The 17,385-nt window shown below is 35.0% G+C and overlaps 1 protein-coding gene and 1 long non-coding RNA gene across 11 annotated transcripts in view; one reads left to right on the top strand and one right to left on the bottom strand.

Annotated features, from left to right (window-relative positions):
• The window catches only part of LOC120311567, a 55,019-nt gene that overhangs the window by 6,233 nt on the left and 31,401 nt on the right, over positions 1-17,385 (bottom strand). For both annotated transcript variants that reach the window (XR_005557657.1, XR_005557658.1), the window contains one exon: positions 5,428-5,538. This is a non-coding gene — a long non-coding RNA (uncharacterized LOC120311567). The remainder of the gene's footprint in view (positions 1-5,427; positions 5,539-17,385) is intronic.
• Positions 1-17,385, top strand: part of FYN (FYN proto-oncogene, Src family tyrosine kinase) — a 125,583-nt gene that overhangs the window by 96,779 nt on the left and 11,419 nt on the right. For 8 of the 9 annotated variants that reach the window (XM_039351217.1, XM_039351216.1, XM_039351213.1 and 5 more), the window contains 7 exons: positions 114-371; positions 1,794-1,890; positions 4,285-4,383; positions 5,464-5,567; positions 6,095-6,244; positions 13,968-14,132; positions 16,665-16,844. In XM_039351217.1, the coding sequence (XP_039207151.1) occupies positions 125-371; positions 1,794-1,890; positions 4,285-4,383; positions 5,464-5,567; positions 6,095-6,244; positions 13,968-14,132; positions 16,665-16,844 (1,042 nt within the window). In that variant the 5' untranslated portion in view covers positions 114-124. Of the gene's footprint in view, positions 1-113; positions 372-1,793; positions 1,891-4,284; positions 4,384-5,463; positions 5,568-6,094; positions 6,245-13,967; positions 14,133-14,535; positions 14,692-16,664; positions 16,845-17,385 lie in introns of all 9 variants that reach the window. The other variant, XM_039351219.1, reaches the window with a different exon arrangement.

Here is a 17,385-nt window from a genome sequence, read left to right as displayed (position 1 = left end):
ATTCCTCCCCACCAAAATGACTCTAATTCTATCACTCCTGAATATGCATGTGTTGTATACTTTAGTTGAAATGTATAAGCATCATACTGTATATTTTGTTTTAATTTTTGCAGGATTTTAGATAATGGGCTGTGTGCAATGTAAGGATAAAGAAGCAACAAAACTGACCGACGAGAGGGATGGTAGTTTAAACCAGAGTTCAGGTTATCGCTATGGAACAGATCCTACCCCCCAGCATTACCCAAGTTTTGGTGTGACTTCAATTCCAAACTACAACAATTTTCCCACAGCTGGAGGACAAGGATTGACGGTCTTCGGTGGTGTTAATTCTTCATCACATACTGGTACATTGCGTACAAGAGGAGGAACAGGTGAATAACAACAACAAGAAAAACTGCATCTATTCCCTTTCTAAAGCATGTTTATGTTCCTCAATAACTGTATATTTCTTCTTTAAATCCCTTTGCCTTTATCTCAGACATACTTCTGTATTTGATGAAAATATTATCAGGGTTCACCAGCGCATGAATTCAGATATGCACATACTTACTATTCTTGCTCCGACATCATTGTTTGCTTCTCTACTGGCAAAAGTCAGTCATATAGGTTTATTATTATTATTATTATTAATAATAATAATAATAATAAAGTTGGAAAGGACCTTGGAGGTCATCTAGTCCAACCCCCTGCTCAGGCAGGAAACCCTATACCATTTCAGACAAATGGCTGTTCAGTCTCTTCTTAAAAACTTCCAGTGTTTTACCACATTCACCACTTCTGGAGGCAGGTTGTTCCACTGGTTAATTATTCTATTAGTAGGTTTAGTAGATATTATTTTCTCATCATGTATGTTCAATATACCAAGCCCAATATTCTTATGGAATCAATTCTCACACAAATTTTGAAAATTAAGATATATATTTTCTTCTAGATTTAAGATTTAATTTTCTATAACTTCTGAAGCAGCATAAGAGCTGAAAGGCTATATAGATAATAACATTTGAAATTCATTATGTTTGTTGCTGATACCAGCCATAAAATTAATAAGTGGTCCTAAATAAAATATCAGTGTGTGCATTAACCCAGCACACTAAGTTGTGGTGTGACATAAGCAGGCCAATACACTAAGCCATTAACTATGATTTACAAATCACAGTATGCTCCTGCAACATACAATGCCAAAGCCAAACCAACCATATTATTATTTTGTATAGTGTATGATACTATTTCTATAGAAATCCACAACAGAGAGATGGTGTTTGTTTCTTAGGTTTATGTTCCATGGCCATCTAATGATGTTGTGTGCTTATGATGCTTGTGAGCTCATTATTAAGTTGCGTTCTTGGAAATAAATATAGTGCTAGAAGTTGTCAGTTTAACTTGCAGCATGCCAAGATACGATTTATTAATTCAAATGGGGGAGGCAAAGAGCCTCACAGATATGGTAGTAATAAATTTGATTAATACACTAAATAAATGAAGAGCCTGACCCAGCACCAAAAAAAAAATATCCACTGGCACATTGGTGCCTGCAAACCACATTAGAATCTCCAGTCCTGCTGGACAACATTGATCAAAGATAATACATACAAAGCAGTTTAGAAAAAGATAATATTAGAATTTAGGTAGTGCATATATAACCAAATGTTTTGGGCTTCCTATGCAAAATGCTGCATGAAAAGTAAAATGAGAGGTTCAAATTTATCTTCCATTATGAAAAAAAAATGAAATAATTTGTTTAAAAAACACTGTGATTTGCAAAAGTTGCATTCACTTTTACTATCTTTCTATAGGTGTAACTCTTTTTGTAGCTCTATATGATTACGAAGCAAGAACAGAAGATGATTTAAGTTTTCATAAAGGAGAAAAATTCCAGATACTTAACAATTCGTAAGTTCTGTTTACTATATATTTACTTTTTAATGCCTAGGTGGTTTGTTCCCTAGATAGCAATGATATATTAAATTCCTGTGTATATGAATTTTTAAAATGTGTACAGGTACTCCTTGACTTACGACCACAGTTGAGCCCAACATTTTCATTGCTAAGCAAGATAGTTAAATGCGTTTTGTCCCATTTTATGGCCATTCTTGCCTCAGTTAAGTTAGTAACATGGTTATTAAGTGAATCTGGCTTCCCCGTTGACTTTGCTTGTCAGAAAGTCGCAAAAGTTGATCATATGACCCTGGGATATGACCGTCATAAATACATGCCAGTTACTAAGCATCCATATTTTTTAACATGACCATGGGGATGCTGCAACAATCATGAGTGTGGAAAATGGTTTTAAGTCACTTGTTTCAGTGCTTTTGTAACTTTAAACAATCACTAAACAAATGATTATAAGTCAAGGACTACCTGTAACGCATCATATTAGGATCATCTGCTTCAATTTATAACTTTTTAAGAAAGAACATAGGTTATTATTGTGGCAAATGTAAATTGAATTAAAGTAATTGAAGATTATACAGAGCTATTTTCTGCCATTGAGAGATGTTTCATATTAGGCAGGACATTTAGATTAACTGATTATTTAAGCGAGGAGAGAAAATAGTTACTTGTTAATTATGTAAAGAGCTGGAACTATTGCTACTGTTATTTTCATGACTATTCAGTGTTACTGTTTATCAGTGAATATCTGAGTAGTAATCTTATAAATAAATAAAACCAGTAATATTGTAGATGTCTGATGTATGTAAAGAGGGATGGATAACGTGGGGGGGGGAGGAGTTAAATTAATTTGCTCCATACATCTTCATGTCTTTTTAAATTTATTGCCATTCATCTAAATTGTGTGCTACCATCAGAACAAAAGGCAAGAGATGTTCACCCTTACATTATTTCTATAATTGATGAGAAGAGCTTTGGAACTGAGTTGCTGAATGCACTATAAAGCACATCATCCAATATTGTACAATGAACTTCGCTGGTCATTGGTTATAAATATTACTGATTGATTGATCATAGAACAGAAAGAATCTGACATTCCAGAGATGGGGCTGACAAAATCTGCATCACGATGCAAACTCCATGCCTCAAGTAGATTTTATGATCTAATGTTTTGTTGTTTTGATGCTATTGTAGTTAATTATGGACATCTATGAAGAGAAATAATCTGAACCTTCCATCTCTCATCTTTTAGCTGGCCTTTATTGTTTAGGATTAATATTTCTCTCCCAGAATGGCAATTAAAATAAATGTGGAAGCACTGAAAACATGGCCTTTAAGAATCAGTGTTTCTAAAAATTCAGTGTTTATTTTAAATACTTTAAACATTTATTTTAAAAACCTACAGTTTTAAAATATTCCTTAAATGCATTATGTGCTTTTCATGTATATAATGGCAATTCCATCCTTGCAATGTTAATAAAGATTCTGTAAATCAAAACAATATCTTTCCAAAGATAACTGGCAGATTATAAAACTGAAATAAAAAACAAGGTAATTTGTGGAATATTCTATGATTCTTTATGGCTAAACATCTTTGCTAGTTGTATAAGCATAGTTGGTTGAACTAAAACTTCCTTTAAGAAGAATAGCATGTTCATAATCATATTTTGCTTAAATTTTCATTTAATATCTGCTTTTCCTTATGCCTCAAAATGGTCCTGATGAAGATAAAGATAACATACTTGAATAATAAGCAATTTTATTACAGTTTTCTAAATCTGCAGTTGGGCTATCCAGATGTACATAACAGTACATCGTAAACAATTAATTTTAGTTTTTATCGGGGATATTAAATGCAGTAATGTTATCCATATTTATACTGGTAAAAATGCCCTAACGAAGCCTAATCATTTTTTCCTGTGTTGTGCTGGATCTTTTTTTTTAATTCTAGTTTCTTTTTTAAAGTTCAGCTTTAAACATTTTCAGTCTTTTGTCAGTCATTTCAGAGTGCAGTAGTTTGAAAGCCAGTGAAGTTCACAAGCATGCGTTTTTTTCAACAGAGCTTGTGGAATCCACCCACACTGATACATTCTTTTAACATGGAAGCAAACTGTACAAACACAGCAATACCAGTTAATGCTTGCTTTCTCTGTTTTCTGAATGAATCTCTGTTATAACATGGCACAACTGCAGTGTTTATGGCTGTTATAAAAGATCTCCATCTAGTGGAATTTCTAGGCAATAGTAACAAAAGAAAAATCATTCCATTGTCTGTTTCTTTAATTATGAATGCTGAAAAAGGATGGATTCCTTTACTGAACCAGGACCAAGGTAGGCATATTATGATGGCTATCGTTAAAACAATGTTCTGTTTTTTGTAACCTTGCTTTGCAGGGAAGGAGATTGGTGGGAAGCCCGATCCCTGACTACTGGAGAAACTGGTTATATTCCCAGTAATTATGTGGCTCCAGTTGACTCCATCCAAGCAGAAGAGTATGTATTTAAAAAAAAAAAAAAAGATTGTTTTGGATAGAGAGAAGTTGAAACTGTGGTGACTTTCAAGGAATTGCACATTACATTAGCTTCCTTTTTCAACTAGATTGCTAAATACTTGGGTAATTAAAAGAAAGATGGGAGAGGAAACTGAGCTAGCTTTTACCAGATCAGAGTAGAAATATCCAGAATCTTCTGGTTTGGAAATATAATCTTTCTTGTGTATTGGGTTTAAGCACACTGAGATTGTGAAGGTTTTATTTTACTTAACTGGCCAGAACTCAATTCATAATAAAGGCAGATAGAACAATATTTATTATTTCAGTTTTTAAATATGAACACTAAAGGAAATATTGAAGCCTTTTTAAAGACAGCATTTGAATAAACGTGAACTCCTAGCCCTACAGTGCTATCTAGAATAGAATAGAATAGAATAGAATAGAATAATAACTTTATTGTCACTTTGAATGTATACTAGTTGGCATACATTAAAATAAAATTTCATTGCATTCAGCTCTCAAAGGGTCACCACCTCCGATATACACAACATAAATATGACAAAAATAAATAAATAAATACAGAATTATGCATATACCCACATATATTATATGACACAAAGAAACAACAGTCAGATTATGTATACATGTGCATGGCAGAAAAAATAGATATTTTTTCTATAATTTATCAGAAATAACTTTTTTACATTGGATTATGCTGTGCAGTGTTTTGCATTGAATTGCTGATTAGGATTACATGATCATGCATAATGAATTGTCAATGGACCATTCAGACTATGCCTATCAGTGTGCAAATTAATCTGACTACAGTTGCCAAATTTTTATGTGTTCATGTCTCAGGAATCATTATTAGTAATTGGCTCCTTCTGCTTATGCATCATTATCAGAAATCAATGTTTTATTGCTGGGATAAGTCTGTATATAAGTGTGGTGAAGGTATAAGAAAAACTTGAATGATCTTCACAGATGGTCTTTACGCAAGCTTAATTGTTTTAAATACTAAAAAAAAAAAAAAAAGTCCACTTACATTTTGAAACCTTTTGTTTCTGGCATGTTTGTTCAGATGGTACTTTGGGAAACTTGGACGAAAAGATGCTGAGAGGCAGCTACTGTCCTTTGGAAATCCACGAGGAACCTTCTTGATTCGTGAAAGTGAAACCACCAAAGGTAATGTTTTAATTAAAAAGCAGAGGAAAAACATCAGTGAAGGTAATGAGACATGCTCAAATGAAACAAAAAATACTATAAGCAGATTATTTTTTCATAATAATTTAAATTTAAATTCAGCAGAACTTACTAGATAAACACCACATTCAGTTTATACAATCTGTGCTGGGTGTGATTGTGTCTTACGTAAAGAAAAATAGCATCTAGCTTATGAGTTGACTTTTCAGTTGACTTATTTTTTAAATTCTGCTCTAAAAATCGAAAGTTGCAAACGATGGTAAGGAGATCTAATTCTGAATATAGCTGTATATAATGAAGAATAAAGAATTTTAAAAGATTCTCTAAATTGTTGAGCAGTTCAGAATTACTGCTAATGTTGTGCCTTTAAAAATGCCTTTCCTGCTTTCAAAAAATTATACTGGATACTCCATTTTTATAGTAACATGCTACCAAAATAATTTAAATTATTTCTGGTTAGAATATTTCATTTTTTTATTTACATGTAGTTTTTACTTTTCTTATTATAGGTGCCTATTCATTGTCCATTCGTGATTGGGATGATATGAAAGGTGATCATGTCAAACATTATAAAATCCGTAAGCTTGACAGTGGAGGATATTATATTACAACCAGGGCACAGTTTGAAACTCTTCAACAACTTGTTCAGCATTATTCAGGTAACCTTGAAAATTCAGTTGTTAAATAAATTCAGTTTACTTAAAATAAAAATATTACTGATATAATGCTTCCCTATTAACTTTTGTTAAATAGAAAATGTTAATTAAATTAGAGTCTTCTTTTTTCTTTCAGTCTCATATTATCAGAACACATAAAGATTCACCATTTTAAAACACGACTTTCATTATGTAAACCTCAGAGCATTTCTGTACTCCATAAGCTTCATTAGCAATTTTTGATAACTGCATGGTTTTTCAATATAAACCACTTTATCTGAAAAGTACATTTGGGGTACTCTATTAATATAATGCATAAATTGGTTTCTTATAGTCACATCTTGATATTGGATTTCCCAAAATTCACCATTGCTTTCATGTTAACATCTTAAACTAAATTTTAGAACTCTGAGAGCTTGGAGGCATAAAGGTATGAAATTAAAAAGGTGAGGGAGTCCTTATTATAGTATTGAGTTTTTAAATATCTCTATGGCTTCCCTTCTATTTCCGATAAAATTAATTTGTCTCCTCTCCATCCCAAAATTCTGCTACACAATTTTAGTCTTTCTTGGGAAATAGAAATCTTTTTCCTAGAAAAGATACATTCTGATTTTTTAAAGGATGCACACATTTTATCCCTAGGCTTAACTCTAATTAGTCACTTTAGTAATATTGACTTTAATGATGCTGGAATTTGTAGGCCTTTTTGCTATAACTCATGGCACTTAAAAAGAGAAATCTCCATTCACCTGTCATCAGGATACTTTACCTGGACTAATCACTTGCTTAGTTCTTGAATTTTGTGTAGTTATTCGCATATTTCTGTTAAGAAATTATGCACAAAATAGCTGTTCCATCATTCTCTGCAGTGCTGGGATTGAAGCTGACAGTAAACAAATCAGAATCAGATATAAGAAATTGCTCTTGTCAGCTCATGCCATCTTAAGTAAGTGACAGAACATTCCTCCTTCCTGCCAGTGACCCTCATCATCACCTCATTATACTTGTATATTCTGATTGAGTACATCTTGTACAATTTAGTACAAGCATTCCACAAATATTATATTTCTCCCTTTTCCTCTATTTGACAGCTAGTGCTATAAACAGTGCTGAAATAGAAAGCCTTTAGTTCATGCTCACTGCTTGATATGGCTAAGATTCAACCACACTTAGTCTTATATTTATGCAAAGATGGTTCTGTTGATTTGTTTGTGTGTAATTGTTGACTCACAACAACAGCCTAGACTAATCTTTGCAGTTTTCTTGGCAAGGTTTTTTTGAAAGTCGTTTTCAAGCTTCTTCCTTGAGCTAAGAGAAAGTGATTGACCAATGTTGCCCAATGGGACTGCAATTCATAGTCTCCTAGTTTTTAGCCTGTACCAAAGATTGTATATGGCACATTAAAATTACAGAGCTGACTGTCTATCAGAATTGTTTTTAGGTTAAAAAAAACAACAACAAACCACGTTCCTAGAAACACCTAATTTTTTCTTCATCTAATGAACAAATATTGATACTAATAGGGGTTACATGTAAACAAATTATAAAACGATAGTCTTAATTCTTTTAGACAGTTGTAGACCATAATAATGGTGAAATAATAAATGTATTTATACTTTCTGTATCTTGAGCAGTAATCCATAGTTTTTATTTTAGCACTGGGAGATATCCAGTTTCTTGCAAATAGACTTCTTTGCATTTAACAAAATTGCTCCTTCCCCTGAAAGACTCTAATTGCCCCCTCCCAATTAAAAGATTCCTAAGCACTTCTGAGAACACATAGCATGCTAGGGAGCGGAAATCTTGTCCTCCTCATTTCACTGAATGTAGGTGGTATTAATTGGCTAATTACTATCTACTCTGATCCACTGTTGTAAAATAAGTAAAAATGCATGTTTCTAGGACAATTTGTTTTTTTAAAAATAGCCTTCTTATGTCTTAGAATGGATGTGTGTTATCGTGTGCATGCATACAATATTCTGTGCAAAGTTCTTAACATTCCAGATACTTAGAAATATATTTACTTATTCTAAGAATGTTCAATATTTAAACTGTTTTCTAAATTGTTTTGGAAGTTAATCAGTTTAGCAATATTTTTGAACTATTTTATCTTTTTAGTAACATTATTCAATATTCATTCTGCTATATTCAGGCACATTTAAACATTCTTCTCTTTTTGCTCACCCAAGCATGCATGCTAGCATAACTAGAATGTATTTATGCTTCATCTATTGTTTAATACATTAATATTGCATGAAACTTTCAGATGTTGTCTCCTTGCTCTCTATTGCATCAAAGATAAAGCTATTTTGCTTCCGTGTATTCTGCCCACTTGCATCTTTCCACGTCTAATAATTTATTTCTTTTTTTATCTCATTTTTTTTCTATTGCCATAATATTGAAGTAATCCATGATATATTTTTGTCACTAGTTGGACAAATTTGCTACTTAAAATATATGCTTCTCTATTGCTACTTAAAATATATGCTTCTCTGGGAGTATCATTCTGGATCCACCTTTATCAACCTGGTACTATCCACTTGTTCAGATAGCAAAATCTGTAATTTCCTAGCAGTATTTCTAGAGCAGAGGTCTCCAACCAGGCACCAGGGACCGGTTACGTGGAGAGAGGTTTTTCCATGGACCGGAGGGTGCATGGTTTTGTGTGCTGCCTGCATCTCGCAATGTGCAGCCCGGTTGCTGGCATGCCACGGCCTGGTACCAGTCCATGGACGGGGGTTGGGGTTCAGAATCCAGAATGCCAATCTAGAGATTTGCCTGAAAGTTTTATCAAGCAATCCATAATTGCCAGAGAACAGCGAGTGAATAGGAGACAGTCCTTAAAATTAATGATGGTCCTGTTGAGGGTATTTTGGTCATGGCCAATTACAGTACATCATCAGCTAAACCCTGACAAGAAGCGATGGTGTTTTACCAATTGTGTATTTGCATTATGCCATTCCAGCTGTTTTTAATGAGGTGCTCTACAAAAGAAGCAGGATTTCCTGTTCAGAAAATAAAATCTTAGTGTCAGCCATTGAGTGTTTTCTGCTTCATCTCATAAGCCACCAGCTTTCCTTTCCCCTACCCTCTTAAACTTCTTCATGTAACATGAAAAAAACAGAGAGAGATTGACTTAACTGAGAGATTGTTTTGTTCCTATTGAAGCATTCAGGGCACAGTAATGAATAAATTTTTTTTAGAATAATAGTGTTAAAAGTTCATACTGGGCCAAAGATGATTTGAACATGCTCAGAAACATGTCACAGTATCTAAGACTTATGTTATGACTCTGTTTCTGTTACCCTAACCAGCTTTTAGCATTCATTAATCTCATGGTAGGTGTGATAGAAATGATTCTGTCATGCCATAGCCCAATTTGGAAAAAAGGGAATGCTTGGCTCTCATTACCAAAAAGAATAGGAAGGCTAAGAACCCTTTATTTAGTCACAGTACCGTAGAAGAGATAGATAAATCAGCCTATAGAATCTCTAGCAAACATCAAGTCTCTTCTGGGAAATTGGGGAAGGGTACAACAATGAAACAAGAAAGTGGTAGCCTCGGGCTACTTTAATATTTTATTAGAATATATGATGTGCCCTACATATTTCCAGAATAGCTTACTATGATGGCAATAGTTGAACTGCCATCAAAATACAAATGCTAACAACACGAAGCAACTGTGTTGGCTCCAAGTTTAATCCAGACACAATTTAAATCAGTAACTTAAATCTATAAAACTGAATCAAATGTGAACCTGATAGCTGTCATAATCTTAGTTGAAAATTTTTCTTTGGATTCACCAGACAAGAAAAAAAAGCCTCATTGATTGTGAAGTCCAGATTATACAATGCATTCACCTGATGCCAAGTCTGAATTCTTTTTGGTGTCAGATGACAATCTTTCTATTTGTCTATGTCAATTCAATAATCTTCAAAAATTCAGATTTATAGATGATGGCTTTTTGGATTGATGCTTTTTTATTTGCTTATTGAATGCTACCAACTTTTTATGTAAACCATACTGAAAAATGAGAGAATAGAATAAAAATATTGGAAATAGATATGCAAACTACTTGTATCTAAGACTCCCTTCAAGGGATTTCCTATGCTTGCATTAGTTTTTAGCCTCTGTGGTTTACTCTAGCTGACGCCCTCCCTGTATCTTCTAGTAAATGACGAAAACCTAGTCTTTCTCCTCCAAATGTTCACCAATTTCAGTGAATACTTTCTGTGCATGTTGATCCCAGCCAATAGTTTGGAATATCAGAAACAGACAGTTATTCTCAAACAGCAGATTGTGTGTCAGAAATTATTCTTATGCTGTGGCAAGAAAAGCATTAGACAGCGTAGGAGTAGGATCTCCATATATTAACTGAATCCAGGACTGAAGTAACCGGTTGGGTGTACATAATATACAAACTTCCAGAACTTGCCAATATATTTGGCTCCTGATACATCAAATCTGTATATGCATTTCCATAGTTCTGCTCCATTTGCAATATTTAGCTCAATATGGAGCCTACAGAACAAGCTTGAAAGTACTGTCTCCTTATATTATGTGAAGATATACACTATTTTTCCAACTTCCATGGAAATAACTGTCTGATATCAATATATTCCTGAACTTAACAGTGACTGACACTCTGCCTTTTCCTAGAGTTTAAAAAAATACTTTTAAAATCTGCCACTTCAGGGCTTTGTGTCTTTGATGTTTGTTCAATATTCCTTCTTTTATAAGAAAACCCAAGATGTAGGAAAGAGTACATGTATTCCTAAGGAGTCGATTGAGTAAATTTTAATTTAAGTGTAACTTTAACATTCCCTATTTAAAACTTCCATTTCTACTCCTGATATAACCCCTGTGACCTTCCTTCATTTTTGCATAGTGCCTACTTAGCAACATTTAATATATATAGTATGTATAGTGATGGGAAAAGTACACACTATTGAATTTTTCCCTTTCCAAACATATTTCAACATATAGGTATTTGATTTTCATTTCAATAATATTGATAGAGGAAGAGGATATAACAAATACATTAATCATTTACATTTTGTAGTCCATTGTATAATTTAAATAAACATAATTGCTAATTTCACATGTAGATAAACAACATTATGAGAGAGGCTTTGGGAGAAACCAGTCTTATTTAAACCTCATTTAGATGAATTGCTTTTTGTTGTTGAAGTGTGTGAGATTACTATGCCTAAATCAAAAGAGCTCTCTGAAACCTTCAGAAAGGAGATTATATTGTATTTTTCTGTGTATTTTTTCCTGCAAACACCCTGTTCAAAAATCAGGTGCATCTTATACAAGTGCAGCGTCTTATACACGGAAAAATAATGGTAACCTCCGCAGCCCAGGGCATGCCTGTGTGGGTTGCCATGCTGCCTGGTGCAGGTCAAGCCCTTGTGGGCTTGCCACTAACAGGAGGGGGAGGGGCAAGATTGTCGGCCCACCGAACTTCCAGATTTGCCAGCTCAGCTGTTCGGCACTCCGCCAAACAGCTGATCGGCGTAGAGAAACTCGCATGCTAGAGCGTCTTATACAAGGGTGTGTCTTATAGACGAAAAAAGATGGTATATGTCAATGGATTTGGGAAGGAATTTTAAAAGTTTGCCAAACAATTAGCCATCAATCATTCTACTGTCTAGAACAGGGGTGTCAAACTCACAATGTCACATGACGTATTGTGATGTATCACGACTTTTTTTCCATTGCCGGCAGTGGGGTGGGCACGGTTTCAGCATGACACATCCAGTCCGCGGGCCAGCAGTTTGACACCTCTGGTCTAGAAGATCATCTAGAATGAAGAAGATTGCCAACTTGGCCAGGCCAGCAACCTGAGAGCACAATACACAAGGTTGATAGTAGTCTCTAAGATCCCCAAAATTTCATCATGGGACATATAGGTAGCTCTCCTCAATGTGCAAGAGTCTACCATTAGAAAAAACCTTCACAAATTAGATCTATGTGGGAGGTATGCTGGAAGGAAACCTTTGCTGTCCAAAGACACAAGGGCAAGAATACAGTTTGCTTATGGGCACCTCGGCAAAGAACAAGATTTATGGAACAATGTACTCTGGATAGCTAAGGCAGAATAGAGTTATTTGACCACAGTACCAAAAGTCATGTTTGGTGGAAACCAAAGAAAAATGTTAGGGTTTGGGGCTGGTTTGTTTCATCAGGGTCTGGGCAACTCCCTATTATAGAATCACTATGAATTCTTTCTTATACAGAAAGGGATAATGTGGGACGATCTGTCAGAAGACTGATGCTCAGCCAAAAGTGACCCTTGCAACATGGCAGTGACCCTAAACACTCCAGTAAATACACCAAGGAAGGGCTGAAAAAAAGAAGTGGAGGGTTCTGGAATGGCCTGGATCTAAAATCCACTGAAATGATATGGGCTGATTTGACACAAGCTGCTCCCACAAGAAGCCCCTCAAGCATACCATAGATTAAAAAATTCTGTATGGAGGAGTAGGGAAAAAAATTCCTCCCAGATGATGACAGAGACTGGCAGATAGTTGCAAAAAAGGCTGTACTTGAGGTTATTTCTGCCAAAGGGGGAAAGTAGCAGATATCAGAACCAAGGGTATATATTTACTTTTTCCACAAAAGAGAATGGCATTTCTGTTAATTTTTTGGTGAATAAGTGATCACAAAGTCAGTTTTTCATACCTGTATTGTTCAATTACATTTCCTTCTTATACTATGTAATGAAGATAAAATATTTATATGCCCATATATGTTAAAAAGGAAGGGAAAACTTTATGTGGAGTATACTGATTTTTTTTTTCACACTTGTATACATCTCCCATTTCTTCTCAATTCTGAGATCCCGATTAACTTTAAAATGTAATTAAAATTAATACTAGTGCCCCTGCTAACAGTGGTGAAAGAGGAGTAGAAAGGAATATAATAGAAATATAATAGAGAGAAAAGGAGAGAGATTGGATTAAGTCATGCCAACATCTGAATGCCCTTCCAATCAATTAAGAAAGAAACAGTAACCTAGAATGAAGTTGAATGAGACTAGTGATTTCTGTTAAAGAGTCATTCTTATTAACATATGACATTCCGGGGAAGCTGTGAAAAACACTCACGCAAAGCAGAAATTAGGATTAGGCTAAGAATCTTGTCTGATCTCTTTACATTTTATAACCATCTCAGTCTCCTATTCAAGCTAAGCAAAAGAAAGCAGTGCAGCATCAATACAGAGGTCTCAGAATGAATAGAAGTACAAATTTTAGGGATTTACTTTTTATTTATTTATTAAATGTTTATACCACCCATCTCCCCTATTAGATGACTCTGGGTGGTTTACAAATTAATTTTTAATTAACAAGTTAATTAAAATACTAAAACATTAAAACTACACAGATTAAGATTTGAAAACTATACTGAAACCAGAGCTAAGATACGGATGAGACGAGGGTGAGGTCTTTTTATCCTGTCAGCCACTTCCAATGGTGAGAGCGCCTCCTTGGGGCCCCAGGCGAACCAGCAAAGCCAGGTTTTCATAGTCTTCCAAAAGGATGGAAGCATTTCGGTGGTATGCAGGATGATTAATCATCAAGCTTATTTTGGAAGGCTACTAACAGACATTTTAACTTGTTTACTAGCACTATTTTTGTTTGTTCTTTTCTTCTGTGCTTGCTATGTTTGTTTGATGTTTGTTACTCTTTTCTTTCCCTGTGCTTTACTTCTCCTTCATCAGAGAGAGCTGCGGGTCTTTGCTGCCGCTTAGTAGTCCCTTGTCATAAAGGAATGCCAAGGCTTACTGACCTGTCTGTCAAAACCAAAGATGTCTGGGAAATTCCACGAGAATCACTACAGTTGATCAAGAGACTGGGAAATGGGCAGTTTGGGGAAGTATGGATGGGTATGCTGAGACAATATTTTAACTTATTTAGTCAGCCCCCAGCTATTGGGGATAGGTGTGGAAGATGGAAGGTGGAAGCAAAAGTAATAGGGATCAGTATCAGGAAGAGCAGATGTCTTCCATTACCTAGAGTAATATGGTCCTCTCTGAAAAATTATCATTTAAAAAAAATGATAAAAAGACAGATAATGCAATGGGCTTCCTGAGTTTGGTTGCTGATTTTGACAAGCTGCCTTCAGTTTTCAAATATATTAATCAGACAGCTGTGCAAATATTTATTATGAGCCTACTACTACTGAACACAAATAACTAATGAGGGAAAAAAGCACCTTCCATCTTTCCCTGTGCATGCAATTACTCTGTGAATTGTAAGTATTTCTTTTATTAATTTCCTTTTCTGTAGAGAAAGCTGATGGTTTATGTTTTAACTTAACTGTGATTGCATCGAATTATACTCCACAAACTGTCGGATTGGCTAAGGATGCATGGGAAGTTGCACGAGATTCATTGTTTCTGGAAAAGAAGCTGGGTCAGGGCTGTTTCGCTGAAGTGTGGAGTGGTAAGGCAGCGAAAACTGTTCTGGTTTGGGATGGATGCTTAAAGCCATCAGGAAAGAAGCCAATTTCAGAATAAGAAAGGCATTGTGAACACAAGTTCCAATGAACTAATATTGTTACCTAAGACAAACATTTGACAAGGCCCTCGAGTAGAGAAGACTTTCTAGGCCACACAAGCACAGAAAGAAAAATTGGAAGTGTCTTGGCGACGTTTCGACGAAGTCCCATTCGTCATCTTCAGGCTGGTGCTTTCAGCTTCGTGCTTTGAGCAGCAAGCACGAAGCTGGCACCAGCCTGAAGATGACGAATGGGACTTGTCGAAACGTCGCCAAGACACTTCCAATTTTACGCGGGAGAAAACCCGAACACCAAAGACCTACATACAATACATACAAACACCTGCGAAAACCTCAGATATATATATATATATATATATATATATATATATATATATATATATATATATATATATATATATACAGTATATTGTTATATATCTGTGTTATATTGTAATGCACTGTTGATTCTAGAACTGGAGGTTTCCAATTCCCAAGTTTCACTATTATTTATATGGTCCAAGATTGGGTATAGTCCACACCATTATTGTGTGTTGGTTCTTTTCTTGGAACTCTCGTTAGCGTTTTTGAGACCAAATAAAGTGTCTTGCAATTTGGGATGCAAATCCTTTTGATATAGTAACCAAGATTTAATCTCAAACAGGGCTTTTTTCTGGGCTCACTTTTTACCTTTCCCTTATAGCAAAATAGCTTCCATATGCTCCAATTATTGGGACAGCCTCTTGCTAATTACCAATAAGTAGCTGAGCCACTTGGCTATAGATTTCTTTTAGTATGAGAATTTTCAACTCTACAGTATATGTGAAAATGAATTCATTATGTTAACATTTGTCTAGCTTTCGATCTTTTTTTCCTCCCTTAAAAATAAAAGTTTCCAGTTTTGGAATGTTAATGAAAATAGTTCCATCAATGATTACGAAATTAAACAGTTCTGAGTTGTAGACAGATAAAATCATAAGAATTTTTTTAGCTGATATATGAATTTACTTATTCATTGGCATCCTCATAATTTCTAGTTCACAGGAGAATTAGTTTGACAAGAGTCCTTACCTTCATGTTTTATTATTATTTATATTGTAAAGAGTAGTATGTTGTGTGTTGCTTTGACCCTATGTGCAGACTTTCTCCAGTAGAAAGAGGTTTCTTTATAATGACTTTTCAAAATAAATGAGAGCAATTCTAGCAGAAGAATATTTATCAATACATTTCAGCCCAATAAATTTGTTCACTTTCTAATCAAGCTGAATTCATTCCCTCCACCCCACTTCCCAGGAGCTTGGTGCTATATCTTGGCTGGGCAATAGTTTTGTGAAATGCATTTGCCTCAAGTACCTTGTTCTACGTCACCCAATGAGCTAAGTCATTAAGACACGTTTGTCATGTTTGTCATCCCTCTTTCAACTGTAGAGGATGAACCTAACTTAAAGTAGTTGGATCACCAGTGTTCTGCAGCTGCATTAGTGCTCACTGCTTCTTATATGTAACATTTACAGATTGATCTTTCCAACTCATTTTCTGTATCACAGCAGCCTTCCCTAATTTGGTGCTCTTCAGAACTGTGGCTAAGGATTCTGACAATTTAAAGCAGAGATCCCCAACCTTTTGGGCACCAGGTGCCATGGAGAAAGGTTTTTTTGTGGACCGGATGTGTGTGTGTGGTTTTCAATACTGCCAGCATCCCAGGGATGGAGCTTTGCTTGTTTGTGAGGCCCGTTTGCTGGCATGCTGCAGACTGGTGCCAGTCCACGGACTGGGGGGTTGGGGAACCCTGGTTTAAAGGCAACGCATTTGGAGGATATCAAATTGGGAAAGACTGCTGTTATATCTGCAAATAACATTCTGTAGTTTCTCTCAGTCGGGCATGTGTAAAATGTATTTATCTATCCATCTGGTAATAGGTACTTGGAATGGGAATACTAAAGTGGCAATAAAGACATTGAAGCCTGGCACTATGTCCCCAGAATCATTCCTGGAAGAAGCCCAGATCATGAAAAAGCTAAAGCATGACAAACTGGTCCAACTTTATGCTGTGGTGTCAGAAGAACCCATCTACATTGTCACAGAATATATGGGTAAAGGTAAGATAAGAAGGATGTGTACTCAATAGATTGCGGAATGCAAATTAACTGTGCTATTAGGCTATCTTGTATTTAATTAATTATACAATGTTTATACCAATTGACTCTTGGCAGTTAGCAGTAAAACAGAAAATAAATAGTAATGCATAAATGAAAACTCAACCCCTCAAACCACTGCAATAATAATTAAATAATATAGTGAAAGCATGTAGGGCACGGCTTCTAGAATTCTTTCCCTTTTAAAATGTAATTGGTGAACTAAAAAGAGGATAACATAAAATGTTTTGCAGCATACAGAAATTGATCACTTACTATAATTTCATTAAATGTAAAGTCCTACCTATAATTACACCTTATTCTTAACTAGATTCTTGCCATCAAACCTATAAAATCTTTATAAATAGCATGTATGTTTCCGTATCTGAATATAACAAGCAGATATTTTTTGACAAAGCGTCCTATGTCAAATATAATGAGATGATAAGGCATTACAACATGCCACATTGCCTCTAGAATTCTTTCCAACTCTTTTTTTTTTTTA

This window comes from Crotalus tigris, unplaced genomic scaffold (assembly GCF_016545835.1).
Source record: "Crotalus tigris isolate CLP2741 ecotype Arizona unplaced genomic scaffold, ASM1654583v1 scf7180000018371.15429387391:27106975, whole genome shotgun sequence".
In the NCBI taxonomy this organism is placed as follows: domain Eukaryota; kingdom Metazoa; phylum Chordata; class Lepidosauria; order Squamata; family Viperidae; genus Crotalus; species Crotalus tigris.
Note: the sequence above shows the minus strand (reverse complement) of the source record. Positions and strands in the feature narration are given on the sequence as shown.